General features: G+C 39.6%; 1 protein-coding gene and 1 pseudogene across 1 annotated transcript in view; one reads left to right on the top strand and one right to left on the bottom strand.

The window, feature by feature from the left end:
* The first annotated feature begins 450 nt into the window (after positions 1–450).
* On the top strand, positions 451–949 carry LOC101640803 (annotated as a pseudogene).
* A 13,809-nt stretch (positions 950–14,758) lies between these two features.
* The window catches only part of LOC101640494 (transmembrane serine protease 11B), a 42,624-nt gene continuing 37,385 nt past the window's right edge, over positions 14,759–19,997 (bottom strand). The window contains exons 10-11 of the mRNA XM_004706336.1: positions 18,948–19,090; positions 14,759–14,920 (exon numbers count right to left, since the gene is read on the bottom strand). Of these exons, the coding sequence (XP_004706393.1) occupies positions 14,759–14,920; positions 18,948–19,090 (305 nt within the window). The remainder of the gene's footprint in view (positions 14,921–18,947; positions 19,091–19,997) is intronic.

Below are 19,997 nucleotides of genomic sequence, written 5' to 3'. Positions count from 1 at the left end.
TTTATCCCTCCACCTTTCAATTAGTCCCACATGTGATTATTGGCCAGGCTGGCACAATTAACTAACTCAACTTCGGAGACCCTTTCAGGAGATTAATGAAATCAAACCGTTGCGCAAAAGAAATGTTGGCTATATACATTAGAGTCCTATAGAATCATGATAGTGTCAGAAAAGCACTGCAAACTCAAAACTGTCTCACACAAGCAAGAGCTAATTTCATGGAAGAATGTCTTGGTTGAAGTATTGAAAAACATAAATTATATTAAGTATTATTATTATTATTATTAAGGAAATGTCGTTGTTGTTGTCGGGTGCTGCCAGCTCCATTCTGAACCGTATCTACCCTGTGCACAACACAACTGCTGTAGAAATCAAGGTGTTGCCTGCTGCTGCTGACACATCCAAATTCTCTCCAACTTTAGACCTGCAGCCTCCTTGGGATGGATCGCCATGCCTTCAATGAAGTTGCAGCGCTCTGATGAAGAGATATTTGAAGTTGATATAGAAATGTCCAATTAATCTGTCACTATCGATGACCATGTTGGAAGATTTGGGAATGGATGATGATGAAGGATATGATGATCCAGTCCCTATATCAAATGTTAAAGCAGCGATATAAATAAAAAGATCATTCAGTGGTGCACCCACCATAAGGATGACCCTCCTCTTCCTGAGAATGATGAGAACAAAGAAAAGAGAACAGACCGTATGCCAGGTTGGGACAAAGAATTCCTGAAGGTTGACCAGGGAATACTTTCTGAATTTATTCAGGCTACAAACTACATAGACATCAAAGGTTTGCTTGATGATACATGGAAGACCGTAGCCATTGTGATCCAGGGGGAAACTCCTGAGGGGCTTCACAGGATCTTCAATATTAACAAATGACTTCACTGAAGAGCAGGAAGCCCAGGGACAGAAAGAGAACCAGAGGTGTGAAGGGAAGTGAAATGTGTGTGACACTGTAACATCGTAAGCATCCTTCCAAATACTAGTTTCACTGCTCTGGTTATAATTGTTAATACTAGGCAAACAGTAGACAAATGCAGCAGCAAATCAATTGTATTCACATAACATTGTCCTCATTGTGTGAGTAGTTTATGGATTCTCAAATGGATAGCTGAGTTTTTTCTAGTGTGACCAAAAGTTTTGTCTTACTTTGTTTGTTTGTTTTTCTTTCTCTTAATAAAATTGAACTGTGGGTTCTCTATAAATTAAAAAGATAGATTCGTTTCTTCTTCTGGCAACGTACAGTTCTTTTAATATTCTTCACTAACACCGAATTTCAAATGAGTCAATTCTTCCCTGATCTTCATGATTCAGTGTGCCGCTTTCACATGTGTATGAAATGATTTAATAAACCATAGTTTGGGTCAGGCACACTCTAATTCTCAATGTGACAACTTTGGTCTTTAACGATGTAAAGAGGTCTTCTGCAGCCAATTCACTCGGTACATTACATTACCTGATCCTGACTGCTGCTTCAATGGGTACCGATGGTGGATCCAAGCAAAATCCTTCACAACTTCCATTGTATCTCTATTCATCATGATGTTATAGATGGGACCAGTTGTGAGAATTTTGGTTTTGTTTCCATTAAGTTGCAATTCATACCGACAGCTGCAGTCCTCTGTCTTCATCAGCCTGGGCTTCAAGTCCCTGGGACTTTCAGCAAGTAGGGCTCTTTCATCTGCACATCACACATTGTTAAATTAGTCTTTCTCCAATTCTGATGCTACTGTCTTCTCTTTTAGACCAGCTTCTCTGATTATTTGCTCAACATACCAATTGAATAAGCATAATGAAAGTACCCAACCCAAATGCATACCTTTCCTGATTTTAAACCACACAGTTTGTTGGTTCTATTTGAACAACTGATCTTGGTCCATGTACAATTTCTGCATTGAATACCCATTCTTCCAATGCTCTTCATAGTTTGTTATATTCTACACAGATGATGTTTGGTCAATAAAACACAAGTAAACAACTTTCTGGTATTTTCTGCTTTCAACAAAGATCTATCTGACATCAGCAATGATATTCCTGATTTCATGTCCTCGTCTAAATCCAGCTTGAATTCCCAGCAGTTCCCAGTTAATGAATTGCTACAACTATTGTTGAATTAACTTCAACAAAATTTTACTTGCTTGTGATATGACTGATATTTCCATAATTTCAGCATTCTTTTGAATCGCCTTGCTTTGGAAAGGATACAAATATGGATTTCTTCTGGTTGGTTGGCCATATAGTTGTCTTCCAAAAGCTTTACTCCATCTATATCATTATGGTTGACTGTATTTTGAGAAGGCAGCTTATCATTAATCATATTTTCACTGGCTTCCAACCTGATGGGTTTATCTTCTGGCACAATATCTGATACTGTCCCACTGCTGCTTTAAGACTTTCAGTACCTGACAATGGGCTACTGTTATGAGAGGCTAAGCTCTCAGAAGTGATCAGGTTATTTCTTGTTCATTGACTATTCTTAGTTAGACAAATTATAGCTATTTGGAATATATTAATCTTGAATAAGAATAAAATGAGCCCATCAATAGGAAAATAATTTACAGTGTATATTGCTAATGAGAACATTTGAAATTTATAAAAAATAGAATTTTGATAAACTTGGTGATACCCCTTTGAATCTGACAGCCTCCAGATACTTTTTGATAAAGTATAGTGAAGTATTTGTATAATTCAGTGAATCAATATTTTTAAAATGACCAATGGATGCTGTTACAAAATCATGCATGAATGAAAGTTTTATCTAAAATGCTAGACATACTAATAAAATAAATAATACATTTCTTTATGAAAAGGTTTTATGATACATAAAAGAGAAGACATGACAATCTGCTTCTGTAAAGATTACAGCCAGGGACCCTCGTGGGGCAGTTCTACTCTGTCACCCAAATCACTGTGAATCAAAATCAAGAAGATGGCACACCCCAGAACTTCAGATATAATGAGATATAAACTACACTTTAGAAAAGAAGCCCTTGTAGTACAGTGGTACAGGGCTCAGCCACTAACTAAGAAGCTGGCAGTTTGAACCCACACAGCAGCTCCATTGGGGATCTGCTCCCACAAAGATTACATCCAAGAAAACGTTATGAGACAGTTCTACATGGGGTCACTATGGATGCATATCAATTCAATGGCATCTAATGATAATGGATGGATATCAATTCAATAGCATCTAACAATAATGGCAGCATTTTTGAAGCTCTATAGGGCACTAAGTAATATTTTAGGATGTAAAGGGACATTAATACTAAAAAAAAAAATGGAGAGCTGCAGATAATGGAGGATAAAGGAGATAGGCTTGACAGAGCTAGAATAGTTGGCTGATTGCATGAGTGTACACAGAAAAGGTTTTACAGTGGAAATGAGTACCCTTAAATCCACCCATTTTTATTGGGTCCATCAATCTTATTTCAGATGAGATATCAAAAGTTATTTCCAAAATTCCCCCTATTAAAAAACCCCCATGGTCAATGCAATCATAGATCAATCATTTAATAATTCAATATGTATAAATCAACAACTCATGGATTGTGGCTCTTAGCTGAGGCATGTTTGCATGATCTCCTTTTCTCAATAGTATGTTAAATTCTCTGTCATTGGATAAAATGAATGACACTATCAATGGAATTGCCTTATGCCATAGTGAGATGCGTGATAATGTTCTTTGTCATAAAATGATGATGAGAGCTCTAAAGTGAATCAGAGTTGTACATAATCCATAGACAAGTGAATGAATTCTGGGCTCCTATTTAATTCTAGGCCCAAACCAAGATGTTTAGTTCTTATGACAAGACTCCACTTCTACTCCCCTTCATGAAGGGATCATTGAAACTATGGGTACTATAGCAAATTATGGTGAAGAAATCAGATGGTGCTTGGCTGTCAAAAGTAATAGTACATGAGGTCTTAAAGGCTTGTATTCAAACAAGCAGCCATCTAAGTTAGGCATCAATTAGGTCCACATGGAAGAAGTACACCAACTTGTGACCTAAAAACGACAAATAACAAAATCTAAATACAATGGAGGGAAAGATATTAGAGCCTAAATTGGGAATACCAGAAAGCTATGGGGGGCAGTGGGAAGCCAAAGTCCATCTACAGTGTACTTATGCAGATAAACCTCTGGCAGACCCCCTATGTCCTCATAGTTGAGAAGTGAGAAGAGTCTTACTATTTAACAGAGATTAGTAGAAACTGATTATGATGGATAGAACTGCAGTACAATATGAAGCCTGGTCATTTGATCTCCCTCTTGACCCTTTCTGAATATGTTCTAGATTTAAATATTTTTTGCTTGTTTCTTCACTTGATCTTAGCCAAAAGGCTGAGAAGCAATATTTATATATATTTTTGCTTTTTTCATTACAGATTTTTCTCTCTGGCTTATTTTACTATTTGGTGCTTTTTCCTCCTTCCTTTTATTTATGCTTCCCAAATTATGAGGCACAGAAAGGATGGGGGACACCAATACTTGATGTAATGGCTTTTGGGGACTATGAGGGGAGAGACTGGGGCAAAATGGAGAGCAAATAATGAATACAAGAGGGGAGAGGATGTTCTGGAACATTATGGTGATGTACAGACAACTCTTTTTAAATATGACTTAACTGTGGAGGTGTATGATAGGTGAATTATGTCTCAATAAAACTATTGGGGGAGAAACTATCCCTGCAGAAACAGTAAGGGTAATATTGACTTCTGAGGATATGGGAAGAGAGGGCGGGAAAGAGGGGAAAGATATCACAGATAGCTATGATGATGGTATAATCCCACTTGAAGGGAACATGCATCAGAATTTAAGGAGAATGGCTACATGGGATGGTGTAAGTAAGTTAAGGTTAAAAATAATAATATTAATATACTGAGAATTCAGGGGGTGGTAGAGTGGGGGAGGGAGGGGATAACGAGGAGCTGATATCAAGGAGCTCAAGAAGAAAAGAAAATGTATTGAAAATGATGAGGCCAGAAACTGTAAAATTATGCTTGATCTAATGGAACTATGGATTGCAATAATATCTGTAAGAGTTCCTAATAAAATGGTGCTTTTTAAAGAAAAGAAACAGAAAGTGCCCTGACACTTCTTTTTTTCAGGTTTCCGGATGCAACAAAGGGCCTCCTGAAAGGCCCTGACTATAGTTAGGCACTATCTAAGTGGTCTTAACTCACAGCAATTCTATACGCAACAAAATTAAAGGGTTTTTTTTCCCTCCAAAATCCATATCATTGAGGGTATTTCTCCTTTCCACTGACACTCAACTCTACCAAGCACTATATCCTTCTTCATAGACTGGTCTCTTTTGATAATATGCCCAAAGCGCGTGAGATAAAGTCTCATTCATAATCTTCCCTTCTAAGGAGTCTCCCAACTTTACTTCTTCCAAGAAAAACGTATTCATTCTTTTGTCAATCAATTGTATATTTAATGTTTTCTATCAACCTCATAATTCAGAGGCATGGATTCTCCTGTCTTCCTTATTGTTCTGCTTTCTCGTGTAATAGATTATAATTTTCATATCTTACATCGTCCTCTGTCGCCCTTCATCCACTTTTCTGTTGTTAAGAAGCTTTCTTCCCATCTTGATGCCAAAGGCTTCTTCATATAGTCCACCTTTGCTGATTATTTGCTCTGGTGAAAAGATGTAACCATCATACCCACCTTTCCCCATTTTAAAACATGCAGTATCCCCCTTGTTCCATTTGAAGAAAAAACTGTCCTGGTCTATGTACAGGCCAACACAATTATGTTCTACAGGGGCACAACTGTGTTGTGAAATTCTCATTCTTTTCAGAGTTATCCATAGTTTGTTATTATCGGGATTGTCAGATGCCTTTAGTTAGTAGAACACAAGTAAAGATCTTTATGATAGTTTCAGTCATGGTCCATCTGACATCAGCAATAATCTTTATTTTTTAATCATTGTATTAGGGGCTCATACAACTCTTATCACAATCCATACATACATCAATTGTGTAAAGCACATTTGTACATTCATTGCCCTCATCATTCTCAAAACATTTGCTCTCCAGTTAAGACCCTGGCATCAGGTCCTCATATTTTTCCCTATCCTCCCCCCTCCCTCATGAGCCTTGATAATTTATAAATTATTATTTTGTCCTACCTTGACTGCCCGATGTCTTCCTTCACCCACTTTCTGTTGTCTGTCCCCCAGCGAGGAGGTCACATGTAGATCCTTGAAATCAGTTCCCCCTTTCCAACCCACTCTCCCTCTACACTCCCAGTATCGCCTCTCACATTACTGGTCCTGAAGGGGTCATCCAACCTGGATTCCCTGTATTTTCAGTTCCTATCTGTACCAGTGTACATCCTCTGGTCTAGCCAGACTTGCAAGGTAGAATTCGGATCATGATAGTGGGGAGGGGGAGAAACATTTAGGAACTAGAGGAAAGTTGTGTTTTTCATTGTTGCTACATCACACTTTGACTAGCTCATCTCCTCCCCGAGACCCCTCTGCAAGGGGATGTCCAGTGGCCTACAAATGGGCTTTGGGTCCCCACTCCGCACTCCCCCCTCCTTCATTCACTATGGTAAGATTTTTTGTTCTGATGATGCCTTATACCTGATCCCTTTGATACCTCGTGATCGCACAGGCTGGTGTGCTTCTTCCCTGTGGGCTTTGTTGCTTCTGAGCTAGATGGCCGCTTGCTTACCTTCAAGCCTTTAAGACCCCAGACGCTATACCTTTTGATAGCCAGGCACCATCAGCTTTCTTCCCCACATTTGCTTGTGCACCCATTTGTCTTCAGCGATTGTATTATGGAGGTGAGCACACAATGATATGATTTTTTTGTTCTTTGATGCCTGATAACTAATCCCTTTGGCACCTTGTGTTCACACAGGCTAGTGTGTTCTTGCTCATTCCAAGAAACTTCCTGAATTTAATTTGAATTTCTGGAAGCAGATTGGTCATATACTTCTGCAACTGTTTGTGAAATATCATTCACGGAATTTTGCTTGCACGTGATATTAATAATATTACTCATGATTGCATCGTTCTTTTATGTAATTTTTCTTTGAAATGAACACAAATAAGGATAACTTCTAGCCAGGTGGCTAAGTAGCTTCCAAATTTCCTGGCATAAACTAGTGGACACCTCTAGTGTTGCATCTGTTCACTGAAGTAACTCAAATAGTATTTCATCAATTCCTGGAGCTTTAAGTTGCAGCTTGGACTTTTCGTTCACTAACATTGGTTTTGGAGCCTATGGTGCTTCTTCAAAGGTTCGAATATTGACCAGTTCTTTTTGGTACAGGGGCTGTGTTTATTCCTTCTATCTTCTCTTGTCATTCCTTGTATTTCAATAATTTTCCCATAGAATCCTTCAATGCTTTAACGCAAGGCTTATTTTTTTGTTATGTTTTTATTCTTCCCACTTGCAATATGCTAAATGCGTTCTTCTCTTTTTCAGCTTTCTAACTGTGGCTCTTTGCACATTTGTTAAAGTGCTTTACATTGTCTTCACTTTTCCACTCATACAGGAGAGTTCAATCAAAACTCAGGAGAACATAGACAGGACTATGTTCTATGTTGGATAAGTGGGCATCTAACCTCTACTTTAGAAGGGAATCTATGGAAAATACTGCCTTCAGCACGCACTGAAATTGTGCCTCTAGAGGTCCAAACATCTGACACCATCTTTTGGAAAACTTTATCATAGCTGGTAGTCAAAAATATGAAAGTAACTCAGAGGAAATTGCTATAAAGTCTTGGAAATCATTATTTAACAAAATTCTCAAAATATGAAACCATTGTGTCTCATCACCTAGGTTTATACAATTCTGAAGGATTTTTCCATTTCTCTAATTTTTCTAGAAAAATTCTTCACGCTGATTTACACCATGTCAAAATGGCAGTTTGGGTATCCTCAAGACACTCAAAGTGTGTTCCTTGTCTGTGTTCTTTGAGTTTAGGGGACAAAAAAGAAGCCTGAAGGGGCAAGATAAAAGCTGGAAGGTTGAAGAGGTAAGGTTTCTTAACATAATTCTTCTAGGACGGCCCTCGCTTATCACAACTTTCCTGGATTTTTCTAACAATGCAGTTCTCAATCAATTCACAGAATTCATGATAGACAAACCCTCAGAAACAGTAACAGGAGTAACAACTTCAGGAGGGTAAGGAAAGAGAAGGCTGGGTAGGCAGAACTGATCGCAATGATGGCAAACCACCACCACCCCACCTCAAGAGGGTGAATACCAGGATTGTAGGTGAAGGGATAAAAGGGGCTGTGTAAGATATGTATAAATAACAATACATAATCTATTAAAGGTTCGTGACAGGGCAGAGAAGAGAGGAGGAAAAGTGGAACCGATATCAAGGGGCTCCAGAAGAAAGATAATGTTTTGAAATTGTTGATGGCAATATTTGTACATATCTGCTTCATATAATGGATATATGGACTGTTATAATATATGTAACAGCCCCCAATAAAATTATTTATTACTAAAATAAATAAAATAAAGGGACACAGACACGATAAAACAAACAAACAACCTTCATACTAAGACTCCAGGGTCACCCTATGTCCTTTAAGGTAATCTCTCAAGATCACCACTTTGAAATCGCAAGAAACCATTGGCGTAACAGTCTGAACTGACCTTTGCGTTTTGAATGTGATTGGCCAGGACATACTCTCAGGTGCCACTGGTTCATTAGACCATCGTTTTGAAGCCACCTGAGGAGGCTGGAACAAGTGCATTACTGAGAGACCGTGTCTGCAGATGTCCGCTGATCCCAAAGACATATTTAAACGTGTTTTGTATGCAATAAACCCATTTCTGGATGAAGTGGAACCCTAGCAGAGGTACTTTTAGACTCACCTGAATACACACCAGGCTTGTTCATCTTTCACTTAAAACATGATGGCTTTACATGAAATTCCTAACTGTACCGGCCAGGCTTTCATGGATAAAAATCGCTATATGACGTGCTCAGTTTTCTTTTTCTGTTTCTTCTCTAGCTACACTTAGCAGAGCAATATCACACAGTCTGCCTTGACTGCTAATGTTGTTGTTACGTCCCACAGAGTTGGTTCAGACTCATAAATGAAACACTGTGCCATCTCAGAATTATTGTTACACTCAATCCCATTCTTGTAGGCCCTGGGTCACTATATCTCAGTGAGGGTCGCGCTTCCCTTTTATTGATGACCTTTTACTTTTCCAAACATGATATCCTTTTTACAGGAACTGGTCTTTCTTCATAATATGTCCAAATTGACCCATGGAACATCTCAATTATGAAAGTAGTAAGGTTTTTTTTTAAATCTTTTACTGTGATTTGGGTAAAATTTCACAAAGCAATTTGGTTTTCCATTCAACAATTTATATATATGAATCAAACATATATATGTTATTTATATATATGAATAAAACATATATATATATGTTTGATTCATGAAATTGACTGCATTCCCCACAATGTAGCAGCATCTTCCTACTTTCCTCCCCCTTCCCGCCTTCTGATCCTTATCTCTGGTTAAACAGGGCCTGTTTTGTGTTATCTCTCGTAGGTGAAAGCACTAGGAATGCATTCCTTCCAGATGTTCTCATTCCCTTGTAAACTCGTGTACTGCTGGGCAAGAAGGTGCATTTAATTCCACACATGAAGGGTATCTAGAGGCCACAGTCTCAGAGACTGCTTCAGTCTCCGTCAGAACAGTAAGCATGGTTGCTTTTTATTATTTAGAATTTTATTCCAGATTTCTCTTCCACTCTATCCAGAGCCTCCTACTGTGGTCCATTGCTGAGTAGACATCTGTGCTAACCATGCTCGATCTCATTCTTCTGGGCTTAAGCTTGTAGAGGTTGCTTTTTGTTTTTTTATTTTTGGGGCCTTAGGGTGTTGGTTCATAACGATGGATTTGTACACGTCAGGCATTTGCAAGGCATATGATTGTATACTCTCCTAATTGCTGTGTGATTGTTAGGTGGCATCAAGTCGGTTCTGAGTCATAGCTACCCTGGGTACAGCAGAATGCAACGCTGAAAGATCTGCTAGGTAGCTAGCTTAGGGACCGGGGGGTTGACCCTTCCATGCTTACAAGGGCCCCCATAGAGGAGGTTCAATCACGCTTTTCCAGCCAGAGGTGTTGAAAGGCGCTTGTGGGAAAGGCAATTTCTCTCTTACCCTGCTCCTGGTCAGTGGCAGGTGGAGGGTGAGAGTTTCCCTGTACCCACTCTGGGCCTACTCGGGGCCCACAGCCTCTTGGTCCACAAGCGCTTAATCTGTGAGCCCACATGCTCTTAGCCTCTAGGGTTCTTGGACCCCCAATTCCACATGTATGGCTGCTCTTTTCCACATGGTTGTTCTGTGCCCAGTTGAAAACCCCAGCACAGCTTCCACATGGCCTGACACACTACCCAGAAATAGTGTGTACCCTTTTTGAGACTGTAAAACCTGAAACTTGGCCTGTCATTCATAAAAGCTCGTATTACAAAATGTGCTTCAGCGTGAGTTCTTTCAGCGTGCGAAGCAAAGAACCGAGGTACAACCCACTCCAGAAACCTAACCGATCCCGCGCCATCCTCGCAATTGTTCTTATATTTGAAGTCATGGCTGCAGCCCCTGTATCAATCCATCTTGTTGAGGGCCTTCCTCCTTTTTGCTGTCCCGCTGCTTTACCAAACATGATGGCCTTCTCCAGGCACTGGTCTCTCCTGACAATATGTCCAGAGTATGGAAGACCAAGTCGTGCCATCTTTGCCTCTAAGGAGCATTTTAGCTGCACTTCATGCATGAATGATTTGTTTGTCCTTTTGGCAGTTCGTGGTATTTTCAATGTTCTCCACTAACACCATAATTGCTATACATACATCGATTCTTCTTCAGTCTTCTTTATTCAGTGTCCAAATTTCATATGAAAATACCATGACTTGGATCAGACGCACCTCGGTCTGCAAAGTAACATCCTTACTTTCCCAAACTTTAAAGAGGTCTTGTGCAGCAGATTTACCCAATGCAATTTGTCTTTTGATCTATTGACTGCTAATACCAAGAGCATTGATTGTGGATTAAAGCAAGACAAAATCCTTGACAATTTCTGGCTTTTCTCCATTTATCATGACGTTGCCTATTGGTCTAATTGTGAGGCTTTTGGTCTTCTTTACATTGAGTTGTAATCCTTGATCTCCATCAGCATGTGCATTAAGAGCAAGTTTCAGCCTCCTTTCTGGCATCCACTTTGATCTTGTTTTTATTTCCTGTCTTTTTAATGACCTTTTGCTTGTCGTGAAGTGGAATTTCTGAATATGGCTTTTCTATCCCTCTCTCCATAGCTCCCACCCAATGATTAGTTGGGACTAGGCAAATAGGACATGTGAGACACTAATAGAGAACGTTGATCTCTTTCATTTGGCATCCCCCTGTCTCTAAGAGAGCTATCTCAGAAGCAAAAACAGAGAGAATCCCTGGGATCATCAAGAACGACCTATGAGTGGAACACATGAGTAATTCCTGCATGAAATGGTAGAGGCAGCAGACACCATGTCAGGGCAAGATCAGAGGCCAAAGCAAGGGGACTATGAGGCTGTGAGTAAGAGCAGTCGGCGGGCTTCCTGCTCCATAGAGATAGAGGCCACTAAGGATCTGAAAGAGACTTGGATCCTGGATGAGGAAAGGCACCGCTGTGGACCAAAGACTATCTCCTTCATTTTTTATGATCCTAACATATGGAAACCTGTTATGATCCTAACATATGGAAACCTGTTAATGTACCCAAGAAACTGCCATGATTATGAATATTGTCGGTGAGTTCTGTGTGGCTATCGTAATAAATTATGTAACTCAACAGAAAAGTAGGTCATAGGAGGAAAGGTTGGTGTCAGAATTGAGTAAAAAAGGGATGAAGGGTGGAGAGATGTCTGATCCCCGTCTCTGGCAATAGGCCTTAGACTGGTGAGGATTTGGATTCTCCTTCTCCCTTGTATAGCCATTAAAGGTCAAATATGACTCTCATCGTTTAGCAATGCTTATTCCAGAAGGTTCAATAAATGGAAAATGATTATCAGTAGACAAAGGACAAAAATCCATATTTTCTGGGAGGAAATTCATTTCATAAAAGACTTCCTCTAATATCTCCAACTATATAGCTGAAGTTTAAATAATATTTAAATACATTATAGGGGATCTTGTGAAGATGCTTTGTAAAATTACTGGTGAGTATGGATAAACATTTCTGCTGTTGAGGAGTTAATATATTTTGAGAACATTAAAAATTGCAATCATTTAACTACTGTCTCTTGAAAATGTAAAGCTAACAAGTCCCATTTCAGGATATCCAGTGGTCACTGCAAAGAGAACAGAGTCACATCCTGGACTGCACAGAACCTTTGTGACACTCCACAAACCTGGACCAGATCCTGAATCTGCATCCTCTGACACCATACGTCCACATTTCTTAAGCGAGAACCTTGTTTAAAATGATAAGATGAAACTTACCAAGAAGATTACCAAGGCCAGCTACATAGGCTTCACCCTAAGAGTATTAGGGGCTTCTGCCTCTGGCCCTTAGCCTTGGTGACAAAGGCATATCTGAAGTGTGGCAGGTATATATTTATCCTGGGCACCACTTGCAGAGGGATGGTAAAGTCCCTCGTCAAACAGAGTACACAGTCACAGGCTGTCAAGAAGTGGGAAGAGAGACACTTGACCTGGATGAAAGTCTAAGTGGGCACTAGGTGAGACATGGGACATCACAAATGAGAAATGCACTTGACTGAGTCAACCAGGTAAGTGTGGGGGAAGGCTTTCTGTTGATGGGTCATCACAATCAATGTCTATTCATCTTTAAATTGGTGAGGGAGGAAGGTAAAATGTACAGATTACACTTGTTGATCATTGTTCTGCACCAGTTGTAGACTAGTAGTTAATTATCTGCATCACCCCATCTCCATTGTGGGGCTCTTCCCCAAATATCTCCCTCCAGCTTTTAAATTACTTTTAGCGACCTTGGAGACCATTTCCAAACTCTAGACCAAGTGGAAACAACAAATTTCATTTTCACAGAAGAGAGGAGGGGAGGGAGAGAAATAAAATGGGGTGTGGGGCATGCGGGGGGGGGGGGTCCTCTGCTACTTACCCTCGGGAATGGAGCACAAAAGAAATGGGTGCTATAGCAAAATGTGGTGATGAAATTAGATGGGGTCTAGCTATCAGATAAAATAGTGGGTGGGATCTTAAAGGCCTGTTTCCAAACATCCAGCAATCTAAGTGAGATGTCAACCTAGTGCCATGGAAGAAGCACACCAACATCAGTTACCGAAGGATTGTCAATCATATAATCCAAATTTAAAGGAGGGAATAGTATCTTATCCGAAATTGTGATCATCTGGTTTGCAAAAGGCTATGGATGACGGGGGAGGCCCAAGATACATTTGTAGGATTACATAGGAAATAGCCCCCTGGTGATTTACCTCTATCCATAAAAAGGAAGAAGAGGAAAATGGTTACTAAAGAGTGCATTGGAGAGATGCCCATAGACGATCAAAAAGATAAACCTGATTTGAATGGTTAAAACCTTGTCAGTTGACACCTCTCCCCCACCCACACCCCACCCCTCTGAAGCACATTAGGCCTGATCTGGTTTTTAACATTTTCTGTAATTTTTTTGGTTTTTGATAGTTCATATTGGGGTTTATCTCGGATGAGTTATATCATTGGGGGTCATCCTCTTGAATTTTTGATATATGTTTTTCTGTTCATCAGTTAATGAAACCCAGGACTGATGAACCTATAGGGACAAGTGGAAGAAAGGTTTCTTCAGCAGAAGGTTTGGGGGCAGCATACGGTTGTACTCTTAGGGGGCAGGTAAAAAGGAGCTGATGTCAAGGAGTTCAGGAAGGAGATGAGTGTTTTGAATGGATTGTGGTATCAATTCTACAATACTGCTCAATGTGATTGAACTATGGAATAACATGATATCTGTACTAACTCCCAATAAAATGGTTTGGGGAATTAAAAAAATAAGGGTTAACTGCAAAAGACCTTTAAGAAAAAAGAAATTTCACATTGAAAAACATAGTTTGCATTTAAATTCATTTTAATCATATACATTATGTACTTTTATTTTCATAGCTACTTCTTTTTAATATATGCTACAAATAAAGACTTTTTACAGAAAATTGTATTAACACTGAGGAAACACTATACGTTATCTTTGTAAGTCTAAAATAGGTTTTTCGTAAGTCTGCTGATGTTGAAATTCTTTCACAAATAATTGTAAGAACTACTCAAAACCTCAGTACAAATAAGAGATTATGACTCAGTACCTGTACTCTAACTGGGGCCAGCAGAGCTATAGCCATAATGTGAAGGCAGATACAGCCTATTTCTGACCAATCAATCTTCACAATGCATTTGGCTCAGGACCCTCTGAGTAACATCGAAGAACTTACCATAGGCAGACTTTCATAGTAACAGAAAGCCTGCATAACTAAAAGCAGGAGCTTTATTCTGTGGCAGGAGTTAATAAAATAGAAAACAAACAATATGACAATATTCTATCCTGGATAAGAATATTTTCTCTGATTTTCTGGACTAAAAATGAGATGCAATTTAGGATCTGTTAAAAGTTGATAAATACTCCCAAAGAAATAAATATATATATATATATTTTAAAGCAGATCTTGTTCACGCTCATTTAAAATGCATGTTAATAGGCATAGAAGGTTCAGGTAAAAATAGCCCATAGTAGTTGATATAAGATGTTCTTTTTCTTAAAGACCTGTCTTAGAGGCAATCCAGTTTCGGTAGGAGGTCACGCGCATATAGACTCCTGGTTTACTGATTTTACCACATTCTGTCCCCCAGCTCACTATTCCAACAAGGTACCAAATGTTTCTGGAATTGGGATGAACTAGCGGTCCTCCAGAGTCACCCTGAGTAAAACAAAAAAATATATATAACATTATGAGAATTTACTGTAAGAGACTTCTACCAAGTGATAAGTCCAGACAGTTTGTGATTTATGCTTCCTTGAGACCAGGGATATATATGTAAATATATATATATATCCCTACCTCACTCTTTTCATCAATTTTACCAAAAAAGAAAAAAAGCCAAATTCACTGTCATCTAATTTAATCCAACTCATAGCAATCCTATATAGGGTGTCAGAGGCTGCACAACTTTATGAGAGTAGACATCATCTTTCTCCTGCAAAGTGGCTGGTGGATTTGATCTGCTGACCTTGCTATTATCAACCAAACTCATAGTCACTATCCCACTATGGATCCTTCTGTGTAAATTACTTAACCTACCTCTGTGTCAGTTCCCTCATCTATAAAATGATAATAGTACCCATAACATAAGGTTGTGTGAGGATTAAATTCATTAATATGTTAAAGGGTTTAGAATAATGCTTGGTTCATAGTAAACACAATAGTGGTGTTTGCTTTAAAAAAGAAGAAAGAAGGAAAAAAATATAGATAGATAGATAGATAGATAGATATAAAAATATGTGTATGTGTTTATATGTGTATATATATATACAAATGCAACAAGGAAGCAGATGGACTTTGGGCCTCTAACTAAAATGACCCACTAAATGTTCCCTCTGTACAAGAATGACTCAATCTAATAATGTGGCATTGTATGATACTCAACTTCCCTACATGATCACTGAAGGCAAAGTAGGTACATAAGCAAATGTGGTAAAGGAAGCTGATGGTGCCCGGCTATCAAAAGATCTAACATCTGAGGTCTTAGAGGCTTGTAGTTAAACAAGCAACAATCTAGCAGGAAAGCAACAAAACCCATATGGAAGAACCATACCAGCATGTCGTGATATCCCTATTAAAGTGAAAGATAAGTTATTGCATCTTGCTTCTCACATAGCTATAAAGGAGGCGCAATGCCTGGTGAGTTTCTTGGATTTTGGAGACAAAATATCCCTCATTTGGGTGTGATGCTCTGCCCTACATATCAAGTGACTGAAAATGCTGTCAGCTTTGACTCAGCGCCAAAACAAGAGAAAACTCTTCAACAAATGCATGCTACCATGCAAGTCACTTTGCTACTTGGGCCATATGATCCAGCTGATCCAATGGTGCTTGAGACATTAGTGGCAGATAGAGATGCGTGTAGAGGCTTTAGCAAGCCCCTATTGGAGAATCACAACAAAAACCCTCAGGATTTTGGAGCAAAGCTCTACAGTCCTCTGCAGACAACTTGGCCTCTATTGAAAAACAGCTTTTGACCTGTTAATGGGCCTTAGTGGAGACTGAATGCCTCATAATTGAGCACCAAGTCACCATGGGCCTGAGTTGCCCATCGTGAACTGGGTGTTGTCTGACCCACATAGCCATAAAATTGGGCATGCACGGTAGCACTCTATCATTAAATGCAAGTGGTGTATACGAGATTAGGCTAGAATGGAACCTGAAGGTGCAAGTAAGATGCATGAAGTGTCTGTCCCAAATGCCTGTGGTCTCCACTCCTTTCACAATACTTTCTTCTCCAGGTTTGCATCTATGGTCTCATGGGGAATTCCTTGCGATCAGTTAACTGAGGAACAGAAAACTCCTGCTTGGTTTATTGATGATTCTGCACAATATGCAGGTACCACTCTAAAGTGGATGACAGCAGCACTACAGCCCCTGTATGGGCCCTCCCTGAAGGACAATGATGAAAGGAAATGCTTCCAATGGGCAGAACTTTGAGCAGATCTTCTGGTTGTGCAGTTTGTCTGGAAGGAGAAATGACCAAATGTGCAACTATATATTAATTCATGGGCTATGGCCAGTCATTTGGCTGAATGGTCAGGGACTTGGCAGGAGCACTTCTGGAAAACTGGTGACAAAGAGTTGTGGGGAAGAGGTATGTGGATAGACCTCTCTGGATGGGCAAAAAAAGTGAAGATATTTTGTCTCATATGAATGCTCACCAAAGAGTGAACCTCTGAAGAGGAGAATTTGAACAATCAAGTGAATAGGATAATACATTCTGTATGAACTCATCATTCCCTTCCCCCAGCTACACCTGTTATTACCCGATGCATGAACATGAATACATGTTCAAAGTGGACATGGTAGCAATGATGGAGGTTATGCATGGGCTCAGCAACATGGACTTTTCTCTACTGCCACTGCTGAGTGCCCCATCTGCCAGCAGCTGAGACCAAAACTCTGAGTCCAGGATATGGGATCCTTCCTTATGGCAATTAACAAACAACCTGGTGACAGGTTGATTACATAAAACCACTTCCATCATGGAAAGGGTAGCATTTTGTTCTTACAGGAGCAGACACACTGAATATGGATTTCCCTTCCCTGCACTCACTGCTTCTGCCAAAACTACCATTCTCGGACTTATAGAATGCCTTATCCACTGGCATGATGTCCCACACAATACTTCAGATCAGGAACTCACTTCACAGCAAGTGATTTGTACCAATGGACCCATGCACAGATGTTCCTCATCACTCTGAAGCAACCAGTGTGAGAGAATAATGGAGTGGACTTCTAAAGAAACAATTATGGCACCAGATAGGGAGCAATGGCCTTCAGGAGACTGTATATGCTCTATACCAGCAGCCAATATATGTGCGGTGTCACCAATAGCCAGAATTCACAGGTCCAGGAACCAAGGGGGTGGAACTAAGAGTGACACTAATTATTACTACTCCTAGTGATCCCTTGGACATTTTTGCTTCCTGACCTGGTAATCCAGATCTGGAAGTTCTAGTTCCAAAAGGAGTAATGCTCCCACCTGGAAACACAGCATGGATTCAATTAAACTGGCAGTTAAGAGTGTCGGCAGTTAAGAGTATCCCCCTAACCCCCCCCAAAAAAGAGTGTCCCCTAACCATTTTGGCTTCTTCATGCCTCTGGATCAACAGGTAAAGTAGGGTGTTATTGCATTGAGTGGTGGGATTGATCCTTATTACCCTGGGGAAATTGGATTGTTTTTACATAACGGAGGTAAAGAAGACTATGTCTAGAATCCAAGAGATTTTAGGTCTTCTCTTAGTACTACTTTGGTAAAGTCGTAAAATATAACACCATAATTCTGACATGACTACTAATATCTCAAAATTTTAATGAATGAGAGTTTGGATCACTCCACCAGACAAAGAACCATGACCAAGCAAGGTACTTGCTGAGGGTAAAGGAAATATAGAATGGGTAGTGGAAGAATATGGTCCTAATTACCAGCTGCCTATAATTGTTATGAATAATTCCTACTTGTTCATATGCACCAAATATTTTTTCATCTTAAACTATAAGATGAAAATGTGGTTACTGTCTTTTTGGTTGTAGGCATGCTAGTTGCATCATTTTAGGTGTGAGTATGATTTTTTTATTGTCTTTGGCGATTATGTATGATTAAAGAGTTAAATACAGGCGCCAAATTGACGAAAGGTGGCCTGCAATGGTTAGGGATCATGGCACTAGACACTCCTGTAAGTTTAGGAGCAGAGCTTAACCTAGCAATTGTATTGCAGCCTGATGACAACTCCTTGGTGTTATAACCCTTTTTGGATAAGCGAGACTGAGCAGAGTCAAATCCTCTTTGGTCCTTCACCTTCTGCCAGAGCTGGATCTTGTGTCTGAGCTGGAGATTCCTTGATACCCCCTGCATCATCTGCTATTCCCAGGAGCCATTAGTAGATTATTGATGATGGCTTCATTCAGCTGACTTCAGACCTCTGCATCCCCCAACCTGTGCTTCCTGTTGTCTCTGCTTCATCATCCTGCTTCCCGTTCAACACCTTCAGTGAGTCAGGGGATGCCTGATGTGAACTGGCCTGGACTCACCTCTTTGTATAATTGTGTAAACCATTTATTGATATAAATCTCTTTCTACATATAACACATACAAGCCTCACTGCTTGTGCTTCTCTGGCAAACCCAACCTAATCCACTTAGAAACCATGTGGTGACTGCACATAATGCCCACACTTACCTGGCAGGCATCAATATTTCCTTCCATGTAACCAGCACATAACATTGTGTCCCAAACCAAACCATTATATGCTTCTACAGAATTACAAGTATTTGTATCAATAATCTTCACGGGTGCTTTCTGAAGTACCACTGGGTATTGCCCTAAAAAATAAGCATTATCAGTAAAAGAGTTGTTCTGAACAGAGCAGTATGGGACTGTGCTTTATTCTCTGTGCCTAGGGCCTATACTTGTCCCTTGCCTATTCTTAGAATCAAACAAAACAAAACCCATTCAGTTTCCTGCTTCAAACCAATGAACAGAAAATGTTAAAAATATAATTTGATACATCTTTCTTATTCTTCTTCCTTATATCCTTATGTCCCTTCTTAGCTCTTTGGACCAGACCTTTCTCAGTTTATTTTTTCAAGGTTGGGGAAGTTCTGGAACCAAACTGTTTCCCTTGAAATATTCTAAAACAAAACAAAACAAAACAAAAATCTATGGCCATCAACTCTATTCCAATCCATAGTGACCCTCATAGTGACAACAAAGTAGAATTGCTCCATAGAGTTCCCAAGATGGTAGATGGAACCGATCAGGTTTCTATTAAACAACTCATACACATATTCTCTGAGTTCATTGAGATCAATCTCTACAATGTAACATCATTTATTCCACTTCTGATGTGTGTTTCCTGAACCCATACCTCTTTTTTCTTAATCCATCTGAATGATTGCCCTTGGCTAAATATTGCCCTTTTGAGCTCAAATGATTGATTAGTCTAAAGTGTGTGTATATAACAAGTGTTATTGTTCCCTTTATAGACCTGCTTATTGTTTGGGTGAAACTTGACCCATGGAGATGAATTAATTTTCAGATATGAAGGACAATTAAAAAAAAACATAATCTCAGAGGTTTCAACAGTCTCTGGTGGGCTCCCACCACTGACTAGTAGTCTGTTCTTTTTTTGTGATGAGTGATCCCTCTCAGAACATTTGGGAGTGGTAGCCAGGCACTGTCTAATTCTCCTGATCTCAGAGTCCTAGAAATTGCTGTACTGGTGACCCA

Source organism: Echinops telfairi, unplaced genomic scaffold (genome assembly GCF_000313985.2).
Source record: "Echinops telfairi isolate 266 unplaced genomic scaffold, ASM31398v2 ScPeMD7_7468;HRSCAF=8506_0, whole genome shotgun sequence".
In the NCBI taxonomy this organism is placed as follows: Eukaryota; Metazoa; Chordata; class Mammalia; order Afrosoricida; family Tenrecidae; genus Echinops; species Echinops telfairi.
The sequence above is the reverse complement of the archived record's forward strand: the minus strand, read 5'-3'. Positions and strand labels throughout refer to the sequence as shown.